This window comes from Macaca mulatta, chromosome 8, assembly GCF_049350105.2.
Source record: "Macaca mulatta isolate MMU2019108-1 chromosome 8, T2T-MMU8v2.0, whole genome shotgun sequence".
Lineage (NCBI taxonomy): Eukaryota > Metazoa > Chordata > Mammalia > Primates > Cercopithecidae > Macaca > Macaca mulatta.
The window spans coordinates 23,594,222-23,616,487 of NC_133413.1; the positions used below are offsets into that span (position 1 = coordinate 23,594,222).

The 22,266-nt window shown below is 38.2% G+C and overlaps 1 protein-coding gene and 1 long non-coding RNA gene across 18 annotated transcripts in view; both read left to right on the forward strand.

Annotated features, from left to right (window-relative positions):
• XPO7 (exportin 7) overlaps nt 1–22,266 on the forward strand; it is an 89,556-nt gene that overhangs the window by 30,058 nt on the left and 37,232 nt on the right. For 10 of the 17 annotated variants that reach the window (XR_013397111.1, XR_013397112.1, XM_077943135.1 and 7 more), the window contains exons 2-4: nt 18,728–18,874; nt 21,360–21,453; nt 22,012–22,178. Coding sequence is in view for 8 of the 17 variants with exons in the window: in XM_028852429.2 (XP_028708262.1) it covers nt 18,728–18,874; nt 21,360–21,453; nt 22,012–22,178 (408 nt within the window). In the remaining 9 variants the exon portion in view is untranslated. Of the gene's footprint in view, nt 1–17,851; nt 18,231–18,727; nt 18,875–21,359; nt 21,501–21,962; nt 22,199–22,266 lie in introns of those variants that run through there. The other 7 variants (XM_028852428.2, XM_028852430.2, XM_077943133.1 and 4 more) reach the window with 6 other exon arrangements.
• Nucleotides 8,968–14,364, forward strand: LOC144330733 (uncharacterized). Its single transcript, XR_013397154.1, has 2 exons — nt 8,968–10,737; nt 13,917–14,364. It is a non-coding gene; the product is annotated as an uncharacterized LOC144330733 (long non-coding RNA).

Below are 22,266 nucleotides of genomic sequence, written 5' to 3' on the forward strand. Positions count from 1 at the left end.
GTGGGAGGAAAGATTAATAACACATTCTGACAGAGGCCTTTACAGATTACAAGAGTCACTAAATAACAAAAGATTGAGCTCCTCAAGTTGTATGTGCTTTGTGAAATAGCTTCAGAATATATACAGTAAAAACTGATAGAACTATAGGATAAAACTACAAAACAAACAAACAAAAAACTAGCAGGTCTGAAGCCCAGAGGAAGAAGGAGCACAGTGGATTTGAAAACCAGAGAGACCAGAGGATTCTCATTGAAGAGTAATGAGAGAGTAAGTTTAGAATAGATGAATTCAAAGTCAGATTACTTATCAAATTTGTAATACTCTTACTCTCATATATTGACCTAAAAGTGAAACCCAACCCTTAATTAGAAGCAGAGTGCAGATTTCAAAGTGCAGTCATGCCCTGAATAGCGACATTTTGGTCAACAATGGACCACATATATGACAGTGGTCACATAAGATTATAATGTAACTGAAAAATTCCTGTTGCCTAGTGACATAGCTATCATAGCACAACATAGTACTTTAAACATACCTGCTTATGTGTTTAGATACACAAAGACCATTGTGTTACAGTTGCCTAAGGTATTCAGTACAGTGACATGGTACAGGTTTGAAGCCGCGGAGCAGTAGGCTATACCGTATAGCTTAGGTGTATTGCAGGTATGCCATCTAGGTTTGTGTAAGTACACTCTGATGTTCACACAACAGTGAAATTGCCTAAGGCTGCATTTCTCAGAATGTATCCCTGTCGATGAGCAAGGCATGACTATACTTTAAAGGAGTTTTTAAATGTTTTTATATACTAGATTGACTCACATAAAATTGTCATTTTTACCAGTCAAAAATATTTGGATATTTGGCATTTTCATATGATTCAACCTAATATAAGATGAGGAACTGAGCTTTTCTAGTTTTTTTTTTTTTAATTCATCCTTCTCCAGAAAAATAAGTATTGAGAGGCCAGAATTCAACATCCTATCAAAAGCATCTATGCCAGAATCTTCCTGAATTCATTTAACATTTTACACACCAGAAGGCATCACAGGTTTTAGGAATGACACATTCTCAGACTAGATAGATGTGGGATTATTTCAGAGAAACCATTTGGTTCCTCCAAGGATCCTTTAAAAAGTCACCCTAAAGAGCATAGCTACTGATTGTGTAGACTCATCCATAGTTAAGTACTTGAGTCATTACCAGGAAATATGCCCCTCAGTCTGTGGGCTTTTGGCAGCAGTCGCAAGTTATGGGCCCTGAGATGAGAACAGATGAAAGTTTCCACAAGTCAACTTAGTTTTCTAAAGGTTTGCTGATCTCTCTGTTCAAATGATATCCCTGCTTCTAATTTCTGTTTTACTGTTGAATCACATTTTTCAGAAAAATCTCATGAACTGACACATTAGTTCCAAAATTAACGTTATACATAAAATTGTTTAGTCTCACCCTGTGAAGTTTAATTTCTGCATTTATAATTAAGTGACTTTAGTTTCTAGGGTAGCACAAGTCATGGGGATTCCGTTGTTGCTCTGCCAGCCATCAAAATACAAAATACTGACCCAGACATCCTTAGCCCATTGCTTGCCTAGAGGCAGTTGCCCATATAGCTGCCCTTGTCTGAAGCCTACATACTGATAGCATGGCACTGATAATTCTTAGATTCTTACTATGTGTGATACTTCTCTCATTGTTTCCACTCAGATGGAACATCTTTTTTATGCATTAATTGTGTCAGAGTAGTTACAGAAAGGGTTAGCATTTAAGAATTCAGTTAAAAGCAATGTGGTGGGGGAAGAAATTTTAGAAGAGCAATATAGTGAACAATATAGGAGTGTTACCTATAGTGTTAAAGGCCATGTGGTTCATGACTTTCTTTCCCCCATGTAACAACAAAGGCATGGCAGCCACTGCCCTCTGCCGGAAGTCAGGTGAAGCTCAGTCATGCCCAGGCTGGTGGTGGTGGTGGTGATGGGTGGTTGTTTTTGAAATGGAGTCTCACTTTGTCGCCTAGGCTAGAGTGCAGTAGCACGATCTCGGCTCACTGTACCCTCCATCTTCTGAGTTCAAGCGATTCTGCTGCCTCAGCCTCCCGAGTAGCTGGAATTACAGGGGCATGCCACCGAGCTAATTTTGTATTTTTAGTAGAGACGGAGTTTCGCCATGTTGGCCAGACTGGTCTTAAACTCCTGACCTCAGGTGATCTGCCTGCCTTGGCCTCCCAAAGTGCTGGGTTTACAGGCATGAGCCCCACTGTACTCGGCCCTAGGCTGTGTTTTTAAAAAGCACTTGACCTCGGTGTCTTCAGTCTCTTGCTCTCAGGTATTGTTCAGTTCTGAACTTGACTGAACACTATTGGTCATTTTGGGTAGAGATTTGCAGGTAGACATTTAATGTATTGCAGTTTGGGAAATCTTTTACGTTTCTAAAGAAAATGTGGGTAGTTGTAAAGACTTTGCTTTAAACCTAATCACCAAAGCAGAATCAGAAATTTAAGTTCCAAAATAAATTTTTAAGGTCATTTTTAATCTCACTTGTTTCATAGACGTTCAAGGACATTTTCAAAGAAACACTTACCTGAAGGTTTAATTAGCTTTAGTGCCATTCATTGATGGAATATTTCATATTCCTAAACTATAGGATCTAATTTTTGTTCTTCTGAAGAGAACAAAAGTGAGAATTACTCTCTCTATCAAGTGAGTAAGATTTGTTGGTGAGGTTATGTTGACATGTTTAGGTTGCATCATGTGTGTTTTGGGGAACATTAGCGGTGTTTTCACTTAGGTTGCTAGATTGTCAAATTAGTTTCAAGTTATCTTTGTTAGTCTACAAATAATATTACATGGACTTTCCTTAGGTGAATTCAAATTGATGTATCTTGCAACAGATGATTGTTAATTTAAAAGAGTTCTATGAATTAAAAACATATAGTATATACATATATATTCCTATTTGTTTTTCAGAAGCCTTTCCTTGAATTAATTTGTGTAAAATTTATATTTGCCTTTTACTTTTTAGAAAATGAGAATACCAATGGGATTTTGATATTCTACCATAAATTTATATAGAAAATGAGGTATATATAAAGTACCTAGGGCCTGGCGCGGTGGCTCATGCGTATAATCCCAGCACTTTAGGAGGCTGAGGAAGGCGGATCACTTGAGGCCAGGAGTTTGAGACCAGCCTGGCCAACATAACAAAACCTCGACTCTACAAAAAATACGAAAAAAAAAAATTAGCTGGGTGTGGTAGTGCATGCCTGTAATCCTAGCTACCCAGGAAGCAGAGGCTGGGGTGAGCCGAGATCATACCACCGTACTCCAGCCTGGGCAACAGAGCGAGTAAAATAAATAAATAAGTAAATAAAGTAAGTAAGTAAGTACCTAGCACAGGGATCAGCACATAGTTGGTACTCAGCAAACTGACAGTCTTTCCCTTTTGAGGACTTGGTGGGCATTATCCAGAGAGAATCCTTGTTAGGTGACATAGGTAGATGTGCTCACCTCTTTGGTTAAGTACCTCCTTTTCTTTTCTTTTTTTTTTTTTTTAAACCTGCGAGGCCTACCTTAATTACCCTTTTGAATACTGCAACCTGCATTTCTATATACCCACATATACTCTTAATCATCCTTACTCTTGTCTGTTTTTTTCATAGTATTTATCACCTAACATACCCTATAATTTATTATAATATGTTTAATCAACCATTTAGAATTGTGCTTGGCACAAAGGTACTCAGATATTTGTTGTTGTATGGATCCTGTTTCCCATGTAATGGAATAGAAACATTCAAGAATTAGGGGACTTCAGAGTCACATAGTCTAGGACAGAGCTGCGCATAAAACCACCAGTTAAAGGCCTTTTCTGATTTGCATGTTCAGTAGTCTGCTTTTCTGCCCATTTTGTTTGAATATTAGTGCAGCTTGTCAGCATCTGGTCACACTTAGAAGAACCAATAGCCATGTAAGTGTGTTGTCAACTGTTTTGTTATTGTCTCCAGCTATTGCTGAGGTTTCTCAGAACCTCATGTTCTCAACCCAGTATTTTGGAAAATTCTTTCTGAAGAGTATGTATGGTATTGGAATTTACATTAAGTCATATTAATTATGTGTCTTATGACTGTCGATCCTGATGCTGTCTCTACAGTGTGAATCCCTAGAAGTGATGGAGACACATCAGTTAATCAAAATAGGAGGGATTGATGATAACCAGCCCAGTCTCAGCAAATTTCAGTAAAAATCCAGTATCATCCCCACATTGTGGAAAAATGTCTCCTTGGCGTTAATAACATGTTCAGCAGGTGTTACTTCTCTCCTTTCATAGGATGGCCTGCCTTCTTCCTTTGTGAAACTTTGGCCCAAAAAATATGCCACTTTAGGATGTGAGGGATGGTAAAATACCTGTAGTCATTTCCTGCAACAAGTTCTTAAATGAAAACTATTAGGAATATTCAAAAATAAATGTATTGGTATGCTGCACACTGACTTTTTTGTTACACAGTAACATATCTACTGTGTAACAACAAATCTGCTACAATTTACTATCAACCCTGTTCTTCAGGTGAATGAGTAGTGGAATTTTTTTTTTCTTTTTTTTAATGGAAGCAAATGCTTGATTGAGCTGCAGGAACTTGCAGAGAAAATATTTTCAACTGTTGAAGTATGTCAGAATTGTATTCAGAGTTTTGAAAGGAGGGTAGAACACCAGAGACGCTATATAAAATAGAAGACCCATACAGCAAACTAAAGTATACTTTGCTGACCTACCTGTAGAGACATATGTTTGGATGGGTGGCAGGCAATAATTTAGAAAAGTAACAGTAGATTATTTAATATGAGCATTACTTAGAAATGACTTTATAAATCTAACTAATTGAAGGACTTTCTATATAGATCCTCTAGCAGAAAAATATTTTATACCAGATAGGTACAGTGTGGATTCTCGTTTAGATGGCAGAGAGCCACGCTCGGTTACATTGGCTTTGACAGTGAATGTCAGTGTTATAACACCTGTGTTTTCAGCTAGAGAATTGTACCATTCTGTTTCCATGTCAGGTGGTAGGGAGTGGGAGTTGGGTGTGAAAGCTAGGATATAAAATGTCATGTTTTAGTATTAAATATTGATTAGTAAACTAGCCAGTATTAAGATAAAACTCTGGAAGGAAGAATAGGACGTCTTAAACTGGCAAATTAGATGTTTTTACTAGACTTTATTTTTTAGAACAATTTTAGGTTTATAGAAAAATTGAGCAGACAGTACAGAGTTCTCACATACCCTGTTACCCCGAACATCTTGCATTGGTATGGTATATTAACAATTGATGAGCCAATATTGATACATTATTAACAACTGAAGGGCACTCTTAGTGTTGTGCTCTGTGGGTTTTGACAAAGAGACAATGACATGTATCTACAATCATAGTATCAAAAAGAACAGTTTCACTGCCTTAGACATCCCCTGTGCTCTGCCTCTTCATTCTTCCCTCCCTGCCTCTGTCACCATCATTTCTCCCCGCTGCAAACTCCTGGCAACCACTGTTCTTTCTGCTGTCTCTATTGTTTTGCCTTTTCCAGAATGTCATATAGTAGTCGGAATCATCCAATAATGTAGCCTTTCATATTGGCATCTTAAACTTAGCAATATGCATTTAAATTCCTCTGTGTCTTTTTGTAGCCAAGTTTTGGTAATTATGAATAAAACTGTTATAAACATTTGTTTACAGGTTTTGTGTAGACATAAGTTTTCAAGTCATTTGGGTAAATACCAAGGAGCGCAATTGCTGGATCATATGGTAAGAGTATGTTTAGTTTTGTGAGAAACTGCCAAACTGTCTTGTAAAGTGGCTGTACCATTTTGCATTCTCACCAACAGTTCCTGTTGTTCCACATCTTTGCCGGCATCTGGTGTTATAAATGTTTTGGGTTTTAGCCATTCTAATAGGTATGTAGTAGTATCTCACTGTTACTTTAATTTGCAGTTTCTTGATGATACATGATGTTAACCATCTTTTCATATGCTTATTTGCCATCTGTATATCTTTGGCGAGGTGTCTGGTCAGATCTTTTGACTATTTTTTAATTGGGTTTCTTATTGTTGAGTTTTAAGAGTTCTTTGTATATTTTGGATATCAGTCCTATATCAGATTTTTGCGAATGTTTTCTCCCATGTGGTAACTAGTCTTTTCATTTTCTTAAGGAAATTAGATTCTGTTTGTAAATGCAATTTCTGTCAATCCTGGAAATTTTAAGAACTAGTAACATACTATAGATAGAAAAGGGGCACTGGGAAAGATATTCTCTGGGTCATTTTATGTATTTGGCTAACCTAATAATAAACCTGAGTATAATTGCTTGAATCTAAAATCCTTTTTATCTAGTCATTGTAAAACATGATGATAGAGCTTAGTGATTGATGGCCTCAGAGAATTGGTGATTGTGTGTTTTTGATCGCTTCCTTTGCTCTATTATATATAATGCAGTGTTTAAATGGAGGTTTTAATAGGATTCTGTACAAAATACACCCAATAATCCGTTTTGAATGTTGTATCAAATTGATAGTAAAAACATAAACTTAAAATAATAAATGTGGGTTGCGTGCAGTGACTTACACCTGTAATCCCAGCATTTTGGGAGGCCGAAACAGGCGGATCACGAGGTCAGGAGTTTATGACCACCCTGACTAACATGGTGAAACCCCATCTCTACTAAAAATACAAAAATTAGCCAGGTGTGGTGGCACACATCTATAATCCCAGCTACTCGGGAGGCTAAGGCAGGAGAATCGCTTGAACCCGAGAGGTGGAGGTTGCAGTGAGCTGAGATCTTGCCACTGCACTCCAGCCTGGGCAACAGCGAGACTCCGTCTCAAAAAAATAAGATAGATAGATAGATAGATAGATAGATAGATAGATAGATAGATAGATAGATAGATAGATAATAAATGTGTCCCTCTGCGGTATAGCTTACATAAGAACTGAAAAACAAATAGCTCTTGGAAACCAGAACTTAATGAAGTGAGTTTATACAACTCTTTCTCACATTTTGACTCCTTTAATATCTAGCCAGTAGGTTATCATTTTCTGAACTTCAGAAGTCAGTTGTTTGACCTTGCTTGCTATATGGTAAACACTGTTTGTAAGGAAAAAGTTGATAAGACATTAAATTGATCACATCAATTTAAGTTATTTGAGATGTTGGTTAACATTCTTAGGAGTACTGAGCTATTACAGGATTGTTCTCCCAGTATAGACCTGCTTATAAAAATGCAGTTTTTAGGGAAATGGTAATATAGCAGAAAAGTTTTATTTACATACGTGGTTGTTTCACATTGCAAATTTGGGTTCTCAAATAGCTGGATATTGGCATCCTTTCTTCAAGTAATCTGCCTGGCCTGTATAATCTTTCATACTCAGCCATTTTCATAGTGGAGTACGTTGTTTTGGTCTTTTAATATTGTCCATGCAGAATCAAGTTCCATAAAAGGCATTAAAAACCTTCTTTTTATAAAGAAGGAGTGAAGGTGGCAAAAGCCAAGTATATTGGTTTTTTCTCCTCATCAGAATTCAAACTGTCTTTTGTCTTTGGAACATTAGTTAAAAATGGTGGCGCACCTTTGTAGAAAAACTTTCCAAATTTAAAGTACAGTGTTTACTTTGTCAATCGAGGGCTTTTCTGTGCACTAAACTTCAACATGGATTAAGGTGAAATCTTAAATGAGAATTCTCATCCAGGTATTCTGTCCTCAGGTTAAAGCAGGCAGTGGTGGCAGGGATCTTGGTGATGATTCTGTGAACATGACTTGTCCCTAAAGCCACACTGCTTGAATAAGACCTGGTTGCTCTTAATGGCCAACTCACAGTTGTTGTCCTGTGCCCTTCGCTGTCGTTCCAGGGGTTTCCTTGACATCCCTCTTCTCTGTTGGGTTTCATAGGATCAGCATGGCCGTATAACTCATGACCTGTAGTCTTACCTTTTTTTTTTTTTTTTTTTTTTGAGACGGAGTCTCGCTCTCTCCAGGCTGGAGTGCAGTGGCGTGATCTCGGCTCACTGCAACCTCCGCTTCCTGGGTTTATGTGATTTTCCTGCCTCAGCCCCCAGAGTAGCTGGGACTACAGGTGCCCACCACCACGCCTGACTAATTTTGTATTTTTAGTAGAGACGGTATTTCACCATGTTGGCCAGGATGGTCTTGATCTCTTGACCTCGTGATCCATCCGCCTCAGCCTCCCAAAGTGCTGGGATTACAGGCGTGAGCCACTGCGCCTGGCCCCCGTGCTTACCTTTTTATGGAACTACACTTTACTTTGGCGTGAAGTATATTCCTTAGTAGCTCTTCAAAAAGGGGAGCATGGAGGACAGATTTTTGTGGCCTTACACCCTCAAAGATAGCTTTGTTCTAATCACACATGATTCCTTCCTTGACTGAGTATAGCCTCGTATGCTGGAGCTCTTTCTCTAGAGGATTTCATAGGAATTGTTCTGTTGGCTTCTTGTGTCCAGTGTTCCTTTTGTGATGTCCAGAGCCATCTGATTCCTGATCTTGTTTTGTTTTCTAAGTTTCTGTCTCTGCTAAAAGCAGCTTATAGAATCTTCTCTCTGTCATCAGGTTTCTGAGGTTTCCTAGTGGTGTGCCTTGGGTGTGGGTTGACTTTCATGTATTATGCTGGCATTAGGTGGACACTTCATTCTGGCAACTGATGTTTTTCAGTTCTAGGAAGTTATCTCAAATTATTTTGTTCATAATTTCCTTTTCTTCACCGTTCTCTGTTCTCTCTTTCTGTAACTCCTGTTAATTGGATATTAGGCCTGTGGAACTGGGTCTCTGATTTTTTTAAACTTTGCTCTTTCCATCTTGGTCATTTTGCTCTGTTGTCTGTGAGATTTTAACTTTATTTTCCCACCTTTCAATAGAATATTTTGTCTCTGTCATTGTATGTTTATTTTCTAACATCTCTTTTTATGTTCTTTGAATGTCTTCTTTTTTTTTTTTTTTTTTTTAAGCACAGCCTGTTATTCCACACTTGCAATATTGGGCTTAATTATATGTTTTCATCTTTCATTTTTTGGTCAAGTTTCCTTCTCCCTTTATAGTTTTTACTTGTTTCAGATTGCTTTTTGTGTGCTTGTTTAGCTCTCCATCTTCTATGTTGAAGGCTTTCTTCAGATTTCTGATAATACTTGATTATTTGCTCAGGATGAAGATTAAGATAATACAGAGTTGACTGGAAGCCCTGAAAACGTGGCGAGGCGTGTCTGCTGAGGCATCACAGCAGAGTAATCGGGTGTGCCATTTGTGGGGTAACCTGCATATTAGTGTATCTGCAACTTTTTGCTTTGTAGCTAATGAGATTCTCAGGGGAAAATCTTCCAAACTCCTTCCTAAAGAGTATGTCTGCTCACTGAAATTTCTCGGTGGAACCCAGTGAGGGAAGACTCAGCGGCACTCCCACTTCATCAACCTATTTGTTACAGGGTGCCCATAGCTTCAGATGTGATTTTGACTGGCTTGGTGTCTCCCAGTCCGAAGAGAGGGACAGTTACTGAGAGGCATACAGTGAGGAGGACTATCTGGGAATCTTAACTTCTCAAAGATACTTTCACCCTGTTTCTCCTTCTTTGGGCCACCCCACTTCACCTAAACATCTGAGCATGTAGTGTGAATGAGGTTTGTTTTCAGCTTTCCTCACTGCTGGCTAGGGATTTGGCTTTCTTAGGTCATTAAGTCAGTTACCATTGATTTTTCTATATTCCAAAATTATGTTGCTATTGTCCCGTTCCTGTCTTCCCTATCTATCTTTGTGGGATCGTGAGGATTTAGGGGTTTTGTTTTGTTTTTAATACCGTTAGTGTTGTGTTAGTTGGGTTTTGGGAGGGAGTAAAATTAGATATGTGATCAATCTGCCATTTTAATATGAAGCTCCTTTGAAAGCTTTGAGAGTTAGACTTACCCAATGTTAAGACATTCTTAGGAAGCTCTTACTCTGTGCCAGACACCCTTGTACTTTCCATTTCCATACCAGTGCATGCACTGTGCTCACTAAAGTCATAATTCATGCGTAATTAATACAACTGGCGATTTAAGCAAACATTTGAGACAGTTGTACGGACATTAATATGGAAATTACATAGGCTAACAAATACTTCTGTTTGAACAAATACCTTTAAAAAGTGGCAATAAATATAATTAAGTTTCTATGGGGAAGTATGTGCTGAATCTCACCCAGTGATGCCAGAAATAGAACTGATCCTCATTGCTTGTTGTCATGTTCTATAAAGTCACCGAGAACACAGTTAGCAAATACTGACCCATTGCTCCTAGGGGAAGTATAGGATTAGATCCAGGCCAGCTCCTGGTCACCACATTTGCATCAAACAAGCAATATGTAACCATGTTTCATTTGTTATTTTGTTTAAAGATACTTTAACACATGTTGTTGATTTATTAACATTAAACTAATGGCCAAAAGCACAGTAACTCATGACTGAATGAAATTTATTTAACACACACAATTTCACCATAAGTTACATCACAGCCTTCTTGCACTTAGGAGCTAGATGTAGACAGCCCTTAGCACTCTGTGGGCCATTTTAAGCAGTGGAATTAGCAATAAAAAGCACAAAACTGCAAGAAACAAGCAGTGAAAAAAAAGACCCCATAAAGGACCTTACAGTTTTTACATTGTGAAAGCTGAAACAGAAGGCAAAGCAAGGCCGGGCATGGTCGCACATGCCTATAATCCCAGTGCTTTGGGAGGCTGAGGCGGGCAGATGACCTGAGGTCAGGAGTTGGAGACCAGCCTGGCCAACATGGGGAAAACCCCATCTCTACTGAAAATACAAAAACCAGCCGAACATGGTGGCGCACACCTGAAATCCCAGCTCCTTGGGAGACTGAGGCAGCAGAGTCACTTGAACCCTGGAGGTGGAGGTTGCAGTGAGCCGAGTTCACGCCACTGCATTCCAGCCTGGGTGACAGAGCAAGACTCTGTCTCAAAAAAAAAAAAAAAAAAAAAGAGAAGGCAAAGCATGGCAGTGTTCAGCCTGAGCTGGGAATGTGTAAGTCAGGTAACTCAAATTGTTGATCACTCTGTCCATGTGCATGAATGACTGCGGAAGCACCCTGAGCGAATATCGATTTGATGATTACAAATACATTTTAGTGAGTAGGTGAATTCACAAAACAGAATCTCCGAATAACAAGGATCAATTATATATTTTATCCCTGATGCCCCTGGCCCTACAGGGAAAGGGCGTTTATAATCCCCTTAGAAGAAACAGTGCAGATTTTGTGTACATTTATGCAAGCAATAAAAAAGCTACTCTTCTCCAGAGGTTTTGATAGCCAGTATAATCGATAATAGCCAGTAATAATTAGCAGTGCACACACATTACTTCATTGATTTTTACAACCTTGTAAAGTGGGTGTTATTTCTATGTAAAAGAAAGAGAAAACGTTTGAATGATTTGAGTAACTTAATCATGCTCCTACAGTAGATGGAGGGGTAGGGATTTGTCTGGCATGTAAAATCTTACCCATTACTCTGTATTGAATCAGCTCCAAAAGAAACCTTGTTCCTGTTGCTAGGTCACTGAAGTTGTTTGTGGGTAAAGATCCTATGCTACAATCACAAGGATGTGAGTGTTACCCAATTTATTTTTTAAAATATCATTCTCACTTTAAAAAAAAAAATGTCCTAATCATCATTTTCATGATCGTTTTAACTTTGGTATTTGTTTACTTGGAATTCTGATTCACTAATATAATTAAAATATGAAGGATAGTATATTACAGTCAAAGAATTTTAGAACTGGAAGTGTCTTTTAAAAATCATAAAATAAAATGCATTTACTTTACCTATAGAGAAACTGAAGTTCCTGAAAGTTAACTCACCCACAGTCACACATTAAGACCAGTATCTAACGATCCAGTATCAACCAAACTCTTCTTTGCCTAAGTTTTATGTAGTTCCTTGTGTTTTAACCAAATTTGGTGAAGCAGTAGTACCCAAAGGTAAGCCCAAATCTGTTGTTCTATCATGCATGCTGCTTTTTAAATTTGACATCCAGGAATGAACCACTGATAGGAGACAAAATTGCCGGAGATCAAGAGGAGAAAACAGCTGTCTACAGAGGAGCCATGGGGAACTAAAGAGAACCTGCCCAGGAAAGCACTCCCTCTGTGACCCTTTGCAGACCCAGTGCTTTCAGAGCTTCTCATTTTTCATAGGAAGCTGGAAAACCAGATAGTGTGAAATATTGCCAACTGTGTCACTTTAAAACCACAGTGCAAGACAAAAACCAAAAATGACTGTGGGCCTGTTTCAGGGCGCCAGATTGAAACCTCTTCTTTAGCGGATTCACCTTGCCCTGCAGCTTTCATTCCTCTGCACCATTAGTGACAATGAGAAGGAATCCAAGCTAGTTTCTAGTGACAACTTAAGTGAATGCTTTTGGGTTAAACTTATAAGTCAATAAACCTTTAAGTGACTAGGTGCATTCTGGCCATTTACTTCATGAAATAATTTGTTTACATGTGTTTTGGCCACATATTACCCATAACACAAAGATCATCTGTGTTTATTACAAGTTAGAATTGATTAGTATTTTGAAGTAAATGTAGAATTTTGCAGTCTCATGTGGTAGCAGACTTGCCATCCTTATCTCATGCACGCCAGGCTCTGGCATAGTATTATCACTTGCTGAAAATACGTATTTTATCTTGTTTTACCGTAGTAGACATACACAGCATCTGCAACCAAAAGTGTTACTCACTGTCTTAGTCTTACCTTAGTTCTTCCTGAGAAATGAATGGGAGTCATGGTTATAAAAACATTTAGTGTTGTAAAACTAAAGCATTCTGAATCTGAAGTGCAGCTGTAGGTTGTTGATGAAAACTTCTTTTCCATTAGTATTAAAAAGTAATCTATGACAATAAGTAACTAGAAAATTTGGGCAGAACTATGGCATTCATCCATAATATACAAAAATACATGAATTATAAATGTACAAATAATTAAAATATGCAAATTAGAAATACACAAACTCAGTGAATTTTCACAAACTGCACATGCCTGGGTAGCCAGCACACAAATTAAGAAATGAAACATCCATACTGCTATTGATGGGCATTTGGCTTTCTATTTGGGAACTGTTAACGTTTAGTGCTGCCATGAGTGAGCTTAGTATGCATCTCTATTGAGTGTATATCTAGGAGCAGAATAGCTGGGTTGTAGGGTGTTTTTTGTTGTTGTTGTTGTTTTTTGAGACAGAGTCTTACTGTGTCACCCAAGCTGGAGTACAGTGGCATGATCACAGCTCACTGCAGTCTTGACCTTCCAGACTTGTGCAATCCTCCTGCCTCAGCCTCTTGAATACTTGGGATGACAGGGACACACTACCATGCCCAGCTAATTTTTTTGTTATTATTATTTGTAGAGACAGAGTCTCCCTGTATTGCCCAGGCTGGTCCCGAACTCCTGGGATCAAGCAGTCCTCCCATCTCAGCCTCCTGAAGTGCTGGGATTATAGGTGTGAGCCACTGTGCACAGTCTCCATATGTGTACCTTTACACTCCCAGTTTTCCAATGTATTTGAATCAATTCAGACTAAATTAGCAACATACGAGTTCTAGTTGTTCCACATGCTAACTAACACTTGATGTTGGCTTTTTCATTTTAGTCATTTTTTTCATTTCGTTTTGTTTCTCTGAGACAGAGTCTCACTCTGTCGCCCAGGCTGGAGTGCAGTGGTAGGATCAGTGGCAGGATCTTGGCTCACTGCAGCCGCCACCCCGAGTAGCTGGGACTACAGGCACACGCCACCACATTCAGCTAAGTTTTGTACTTTTAGTAGAGACGGGGTTTCATCACGTCGGCCATGCTGGCCTCAAACTCCTGATGTCATGTGATCTGCCTGCCTCAGCCTCCCGAAGTGCTGGGATTACAGGCGTGAGCCACCACGCCCTGCCTCATTTTAGTCATTCTAATGGCTATCTCATCGTGGTTTGAATTTACATTCCCTGATGATTATTGAGGTTGCACACCTTTTCATTTGTTTATTGGCTGCTTGGCTTATTCTCTTGTAAAGTACGTAAACAAGTATTTGGCACTGACTTGGTAAACTTTTTCCATAAAGTGAGTTTAAAAAATAAATAGTGTACATTTATAAACATTCAAAGAGCAAGCTAGTTTGCCCTGTGAACTCCATTGTAGTAAGTAACTTTTGAGAGGTCTACTGATACATCTGTAAACCAAGACGACTTTGGCCACCACGATTGCCTTTCGTATAAATTTATAAACAAGAAGAACCCTTGAATATGCTTTTCAGGCCACTGAGGCTACCAGCATTGGTAAGAAAAAAGAAAATAAAATTAGTAGTAAATGCAAATGCAGTTTTTTGGTTTTTAGCTTTGGGAATAGCTTTTTGTCTGTTTGGTTTTATGAATTGTTATATGAATTCTGATTGGTAACAGAATCAGCTGTTAACTAGTAAAATGTTACTAATGTGAAGAGTTAATTTAGGAAAAGAATTTAGCTTAAATTGCCCTTTTAAAAAATGCTTATCTTTACAGTTGTTAGGATTTTTTTTCTGCTTACAGAGGAATACGTGGTTGTGGTCAAAATTTCCAAGGTTACAGAAATTGAATATTCTCACCTCCCAGAGACAATTAAGTTTGGTTTGTGTTCATCCAGGTTTTCTTCTATAAATTTACTAACATGTATCACAAATGGTAATAAACTCAACATACTGTTTTGCCATTTGTCTTCTAATCTAACAATAATTGTTGTTACTGAATTTTTAAAGTTTCTTTTATTATCTATGATAATTGGATACTCAATTACTGACTAAAAGAATGCCTTGTTAAATAGATAAAAATGTAATTTATATGTCAGTTAACCTTCTGGGTCCTTAAAATGATTCATTTTCTGGCACGGTCCGCTATAAATATTTTAATTTACTCAATACACTGTTTCCCAGTACACAGAAAAATTGCAACTAAGGGGGATGTAAATTAAAAGGGTTTGTGAAAAGGGTGAAAGTGGCTTGGGTTTTTGACCATTCTTTTTATATTTGTGGCATTAGAATTATGATAATTCAGCTACAGAATTGGTAAATCTACTCTAAGTTTGCTAGAACTTCTCTGGATTGAGCCTATATTTTGTAACATGATGGCAGCTTCTGCTCATCTCTGATGGCCGGGTGGCAGTCAGGTTAAGAATGTGCTCTTCAGAACACCTGCAGATCTGACTGGTCACCCAAGGATTATGCTTGTGTCTAGTTCAGTACTCAGTATTATTGGGAGTGTCATTAACTCCTTCCTAAAAGCAAGAATCCTGGTCTCTGATTGGAACTCTCCATGTGGATTTTTTTTAAGCAGTGAGGCTAATTTTAAAATATAGACCGGGCACGGTGGCTCACACCTATAATCCCAGCACTTTGGGAGGCCATGCCGGGCAGATCATGAGGGCAGGAGTTCAAGACCAGCCTGACCAATATGGTGAAACCCCATCTCTACTAAAAATATAAAAAATTAGCCAGGCGTGGTGGCACGCACCTGTAGTCCCAGCTACTCGGGAGGCTGAGGCAGGAGAATTGCTTGAACCTGGGAGGCAGAGGTTGCAGTGAGCCAAGATTGCACCACTGCACTCCAGTCTCTGGGCGACAGAGTGAGACTCCATCACAAAAAAAAAGTATAACCACTGGGCTATTTAAAGAGCACTTCGATACAAATAAAGTAAAATCTGAGGTATTCTGCTTTGTGGAGTAATATAACATCTAATGTACAAACAAAATCTTTATTTTCCCCTAATTTAGAGGCAACTTGCCAGACAAATTACTATATTCTAAGGTCTGTAATCTCAACAAATCTCGCCTTATGTTGAAATAAGAATAACTTAGCTGCATATCCTCTATCCAAGTTGAATAGACTAAAATACTGGTGTTGCCAGATATTAAAGAAGATGCATTATTTTAATACCTTCATCATAATTGTTGTTGGTGAAATCGGTCTGATTCTAGGTTTGGGAATTAATCCTCTTGAGTTTCTTATGCTAAAAAGCAGTATTTTGCTAGCTGAAGATCACCTTTCACTTTTATAAAGCATTTTACCAAATGTGCTTTTCTGTTTCAGCGAGACCAGGCAGAATTTTCTCCGTGGATTATAGGCAGTTTTTCAGGAACAGAAAATAGACATTCTTCTCTGGAGGATTTTCTCTGACCAAAGTGGCATCACAGAATAGATATCCTTAATAAGAATTGACGAATAGGAAAACATTTGACATAGATGTTATCATGCCAAGGAGAGTGCCGTGGTGTGTTTTTGGCCACCCTTAGTGTGAAGTACTGGTTTTAATAGCTAATCAAATAATTGTAGGATAAATTATTTTATGCTAGGCCAAAAAGAAGGTGATTCAAAAGAACCTAACCATTAGTTTTGTTTGGGAAACGCTGGTAACTAAAAAACCATAAATGTTAATGTCTCATTCCTCTCTCCTTCATTGGTAGTGTGGGCAACCCAAAGAAAATGACCCTGTTTTTCAGATGTTTCCACTAATTGTTTGGGAAAACATAATTGTTTCCCATTTGTTCTTCTGGGAACAAAAAAAAATGGAGCTGTCGTTCTTCAAACTGTGTAAATGGTCAAATTGCGTTTTTGTTTTTTAAACAGTCTTGTTTCCTGAGCTGAGAATGCATTACCAGACTTACCCTGCAGTATGTTTTGTCTGCTAAATTAAAGCAAATCAAAACAAAACAACAACAAAAAGCCCACCATAACCTGCATGTAGGTTTTTAGCAGTAAGGAATTACCTGTGACAGATGCTTAGCCATTGTCATGTGAACAACTTTGTTGTAATAAACATAAACAAGAGTTGCATGGGGGAACCATGGGAACTGATTGATCAGACTTTTAAGAAGAGCCATTATACCGTAAGCATCAGGACTGTTTAGGGAGTGTCTGTTCAGGATGTTGGAAAGCTCAGTGTGTGATGGCTGTGGAGGTTCTGAGGCTGCTGCTACTCCCGGATACCTGATGCCAGGTTTTATAGCAGCTTACGTTTTAGTTACAGTGTCTTTCTCTTGATGTCTTTCTTGTTACCTATTTTCCTAAATAATTTTTTTCAATAAGGTCTTGAGCAGTACTGGCAAGCATAAAAATGGCTTTTGCATGTATTTTATGGAATGTATGTAATTAGCCTTATCTTCTACTTGTGTTCATAAGCCATGTGAATAAACTCAGGTCCTACTTGTAGAACTTTATTGCTTGAGATCTGACTTTGCAATTGCAATTTTCTCCATGCTCTTGAATTGAAGAAGATATTAAGTGGGACCCCTGGAAATCAGAAACAGGTTAAACATAAGCCTAATCAAAGTCCCAAGATTATTCGAAAGATGGTTTATTTTGTTTTAAGGGCAAGGTTGTTGTGTTTGTTCTTTTGGGGGCTCTCTGAAGTGAGACTGATGATCTTAGGGTGTCAGTATTCATCGTTCTTAGGGTGTCAGTATTCATCGTTCTTGTTTCCTTTCAGTTAGTGTTGGAAATTTATTAACCAGGTTGAGTAAAATATGAATCCTGCCCTAAGGGCTTTCCTGCTTAGTGGAAAAGCTGTGATTTATAAAGACACAGTGTAATGAAATAAAGTGATAATGAAAAGCCTTGGGCAGACTGGCTGTGTAATGTATTTTAGGCAATTTACACAGGTTGGTTTAATTATTATTATTTTTGTTCTTGTCAGAATTGTCCTTTCTAATAGTAGGATCTCTCAGACTATCCTTGCTGCTGGTGAAAATAGGCTCCAGTTTTTTCTTAAAGTCCAAACCATTCCTTTAAAGGCTAACAGATGTTTACTCTCCACTTCAGTCAGTGAAAGGTGATATTTAAGTATAGTCTTAACTAGTTACTTTCCTCTTTGCCTTTAAATACCACATTAAGTGCAAGTATATATGCATCCCTGTGGGTTTTTGACCAAAGCACACACCCATACCCCTTCCTGCCTCCCTGGAACTGGTTCAAGATTTGGAGAGAAGAGTTTGCTTGTGGGTGTTTCCCTTGTCTTATCTCTAAGTGAGCATATGCTAGGGTTGAATTTATTTTGATCCTTTCATTTTAAATTTGGAACCGAAGTAAGAGTTTAAAGTGCAACAGAAGAGAGTCTGCTGAACTTTAGACATGAGGGATCCAGGGAGGAAGGTGCGTAAATACATCCTGAAGCTTTCTCTAGAGGTTTTCTCATACAGGTGACCATCTTTACACATATACAGTATTGTAAGCTAATAACTACTATTCAAAGGAATATTTAAAGCTATATGAAAATGTATGTGGCACTTATGTCATGTTTATGTGCTTAATTTTAGTAGCCGTGCCTCTAGTATTTCACACTTTTTACATTAATAGCAGAATAAGTAAATTCTGAATTTTTATTTGAAAGCCTTTTAGGAAGGCTTAGGAGGCTGGGTATTTGTAAGGGGAAAAATGTATCATGTATGATTGATCTTCAAGGGAATGATGAAAAAGTATATAGGTATTTTAAGCATTTTATCATTTTGTCTTCTATAGCATCAGATAAAGAGACCTATAAATGGTTATTAGGTGAATGTTACCCAGGTCCTCCTCAGAGTTCAGAAGCAATTCTTTCTTTACTGATTATGATTTATCTTTGTTCGTTAATTTTAAGCACAGTTGCTTGCATTTGTAGTAGGCTGAACTGATTTCTTTCCTGACTGATCTTTTCCAGAGCCTGGCCCAACTAGAGAATCTGTGCAAACAGCTGTATGAAACCACAGACACAACCACTCGACTCCAGGCAGAGAAAGCCTTGGTTGAATTTACCAACAGCCCCGATTGCCTGAGCAAGTGCCAGCTACTCCTCGAAAGAGGAAGTGTGCGTAAGATCTGAAAATCCTAAAGGATAACGGGCACTTAGGAAACTTTATTCTGGTTGTCTGTGTAGGGATGGCTTGGGATAGCTTCTGTTTCCTGATTTTTCTAGGTGTCCCTGACTTATTTTCACTTTTAAAAAGTACCATACCTACCAGGTTGGCAAAACGGCCATACAGCCTCATCAAGAAAATCTCTTTGAACATGCATTTCTGTTCTGTAATTTTTCATCCTAAATTTCCAGAACTTGTTTTCTGCTTTTACATTTAAGTGCCATATCCTATCCTTTCCAGAATAAGATAGGACTGTAGATAAATGACCTTTTTATTATGTATTTTTTTTTTTTTTTGAGACGGAGTTTCAAAAAAACTCTTGTTGCCCAGGCTGGAGTGCAATGGTGCAATCTCGGCTCACTGCAACCTCCACCTCCTGGGTTCAAGCGATTCTCCTGCCTCAGCCTCCCGAGTGGCTGGTATCACAGGCATGCACCACCAAGCCTAGCTAATTTTGTATTTTTTTTTTAGTAGGGACGGGCTTTCTCCATGTTGGTCAGGCTGGTCTCGAACTCCTAAGGTGATCCACCAGCCTCGGCCTCCCAAAGTGCTGGGATTACAGACGTGAGCCTCTGCACCCAGCCAATAAATGACATTTTTAATCCGAAGTCCTAATACAAGATCCTCAGTCTTCTCTGTGTTTTGTGTCCTCTCTGCCACAGCTGCTGTTTATTGCCTTGCAAGTCCAGGAACAGTGACCTTGACAATGAAATTACAGGAGATTGTAGGATTTTAAATGGAATTAGAACCTCCTCCAGCTTAAAAATGTCATTGCAGTGATCAAAATAATGTTCCTAATGAGATATAATTTGATAAAATCACTATCTTTGGCAAGATGGAAGTGTTGGGAAGGGCAGGATCCCCCCAGGGTCCCATGAAAGGGCATCATGAGAGGCAGATCCCAGCTAGACTTCGGCAGCAAGCACTGGCCTTCTGTAAATAAAGTGGCAACGTACAGTGCAGTCCTCATATTTTCCCTAATCCTCAAACAGCTTCCCAGTCATGCTTACCTATATTACGCTCTTTCACAGATGAAAGAGAAGACACCAAGAAAAGGCACATATATTAGCCATCATTCTTGTGTGTGTGAAAAAAGAAATGATAATGCCATGTGGTATTCTGAACAACAGTAATCCCTAAAGAATTAGTTAATCGAAATTTGCTTTCCAAAAGTTTCCATAAGACTGGAATGAAATGTGAAAAAATGAAAGTTAATTGGTTGAAAGGATAGAATTCTAGTTGACTTTATTTTTGACTTTTTATAAGTATCATAATATTGTTTATACAATAAATAGAACAAATTATAATTGGTTGAAATTATCCCTTAGTAGCTGAGGGATATAACTTTTTCCCCAAGTATCTGAATGATACAAAGTCATGGTCAGAGATTGTGTGGTGGTCTGTTCTGAGTTTTATGCACATAGTGTTTTATATATTTCTCTTAAATCACTTGGTGTTTGGATTGATGCGCTTGTATTTGTCCTGTGGGAGATGCCCAGCTAGCTCTGCCAGCTAACTCCTGCTGGAGCGACGGTACAGTCTCTCTCACCACTAATCTTATACCTGGTGGTATTATGTAATACTAACATAAATGGATAGTCTGAAGGACTACCATCTTAAGGACTTTCTGTGTCATAGAAAATTGTCCTTGACCCTTGATTAAAATACTTTAATGGTTCTGAGCCTGTTCCTGTTTTATGGCATTGTATATAATATAGCCACATGGAGGAATTCTTCCATGGCTCCTTTTTAGGCATTTTGATCAAATGGAATGCTTTGAGTCTCCATAAGGTTAATACTTGTTAAAGCCACATTTGAGAATGTGATGAAGCTATTCCATTGCTTAAGGCATAATTTTTATTTCTCACAAATAACCTTAAGTTTACTTTTAAACTATCATATACATTTCCCAGCACAATAGCTGATTGATAGCTGCACTGATGGAAAGATACAATTTGGAGATTAATTATACAGCATAGTATGGTGGTTTCCTCTAATAATTCTTTTCTTTTTTCTCTAATATCATGCCATAGAAATATTTTGAGGTGAAACTGTTTGAAATATCATTATAACAGATACTGAGGGGAGATTTCTTGGTTTAAATAAGGGGAGAGATTTTTTTTTTCTAATCTCTCTCTTTCTGAAAAGATGCCCTCTAGTGTCTGTCCCTCAGAGTGAAGCAGATATCTGTATTAGATTCAGTTTGATCATACTGCTACTTTGTCTTTCCCATTGTTCATTGTTGAAGTCAGCTAAATAAACTTATGCTATGTGGTTCATTTTTCCTCAGAGCAGTAGACCCTCTAAAATCCAGAGGATCAAATCTGCCAAAACTGATTGCCTTTTCTTGAGTCTGAGCACAGATCTCCAAGTTAAAAACCTTGTGGCTGGCTTGCTCAAAACAATTTTAAGTCCTTTTTCCCTCTCTTTTCACAGTCCTCTTACTCCCAGTTACTGGCAGCTACATGCCTTACCAAGCTTGTATCACGCACAAACAACCCCTTACCATTGGAACAGCGAATAGATATTCGTAAGTGGAAAATTTTCTGTTCTGTCTTGAAGAAAATAGTTTGTTTAGTGATGCGCTAGTAATAGTCAAATGTATGTGTTTGTTCAGTGATGTGCTGAGATTGCTAACCATACAAAAATGTCTAGAATCCAGCTTGTTTCCAGAATTTGGGGCTTATGAAAGTGAAGGGCCCAACGCAATTACTTCTGAATAAAGCCTAAGTCCTCCCTTTTGTCATCAGAAGATTTCTTTCATTCATCTTTTCTTTACTGTCGCTAATAACTAAGAAAAACATTGTTAACGATTTTGAATTCTGTGTAGACCACATTCTTTAGCTACCTAGGAGTAGAGTCATAGTGGCTATACTGCAAATTCTTCACGTGACAAAATAAAATTCTGAATTAGAACACCTACTAATCTTAAATTTGGAACAGTAGCATAAAGAATTAAGACAGTTTGGGTTAAATAGTCTAAATTTATAATTTCTTGGCCATTTAGCATGTCTAAAGATATACACCCTTCTCTGGCAGAGCTTTCTATTATGTGGATTGGTTTTGTTTGTTGTTTTTTTTTTAATAGGGAACTATGTGCTCAACTACCTTGCCACTCGGCCAAAGTTGGCTACTTTCGTGACACAAGCACTTATTCAGTTATATGCCAGAATCACAAAACTGGGCTGGTTTGACTGTCAGAAGGATGACTATGTCTTCAGAAATGCAATCACAGATGTCACAAGGTTTTTACAGGTACAGTGTATATATTTGATGTAATGGGAATGACAGAGCCAGCATATACATATATATAAACACACACACACGCTTACGCGCTTATCTA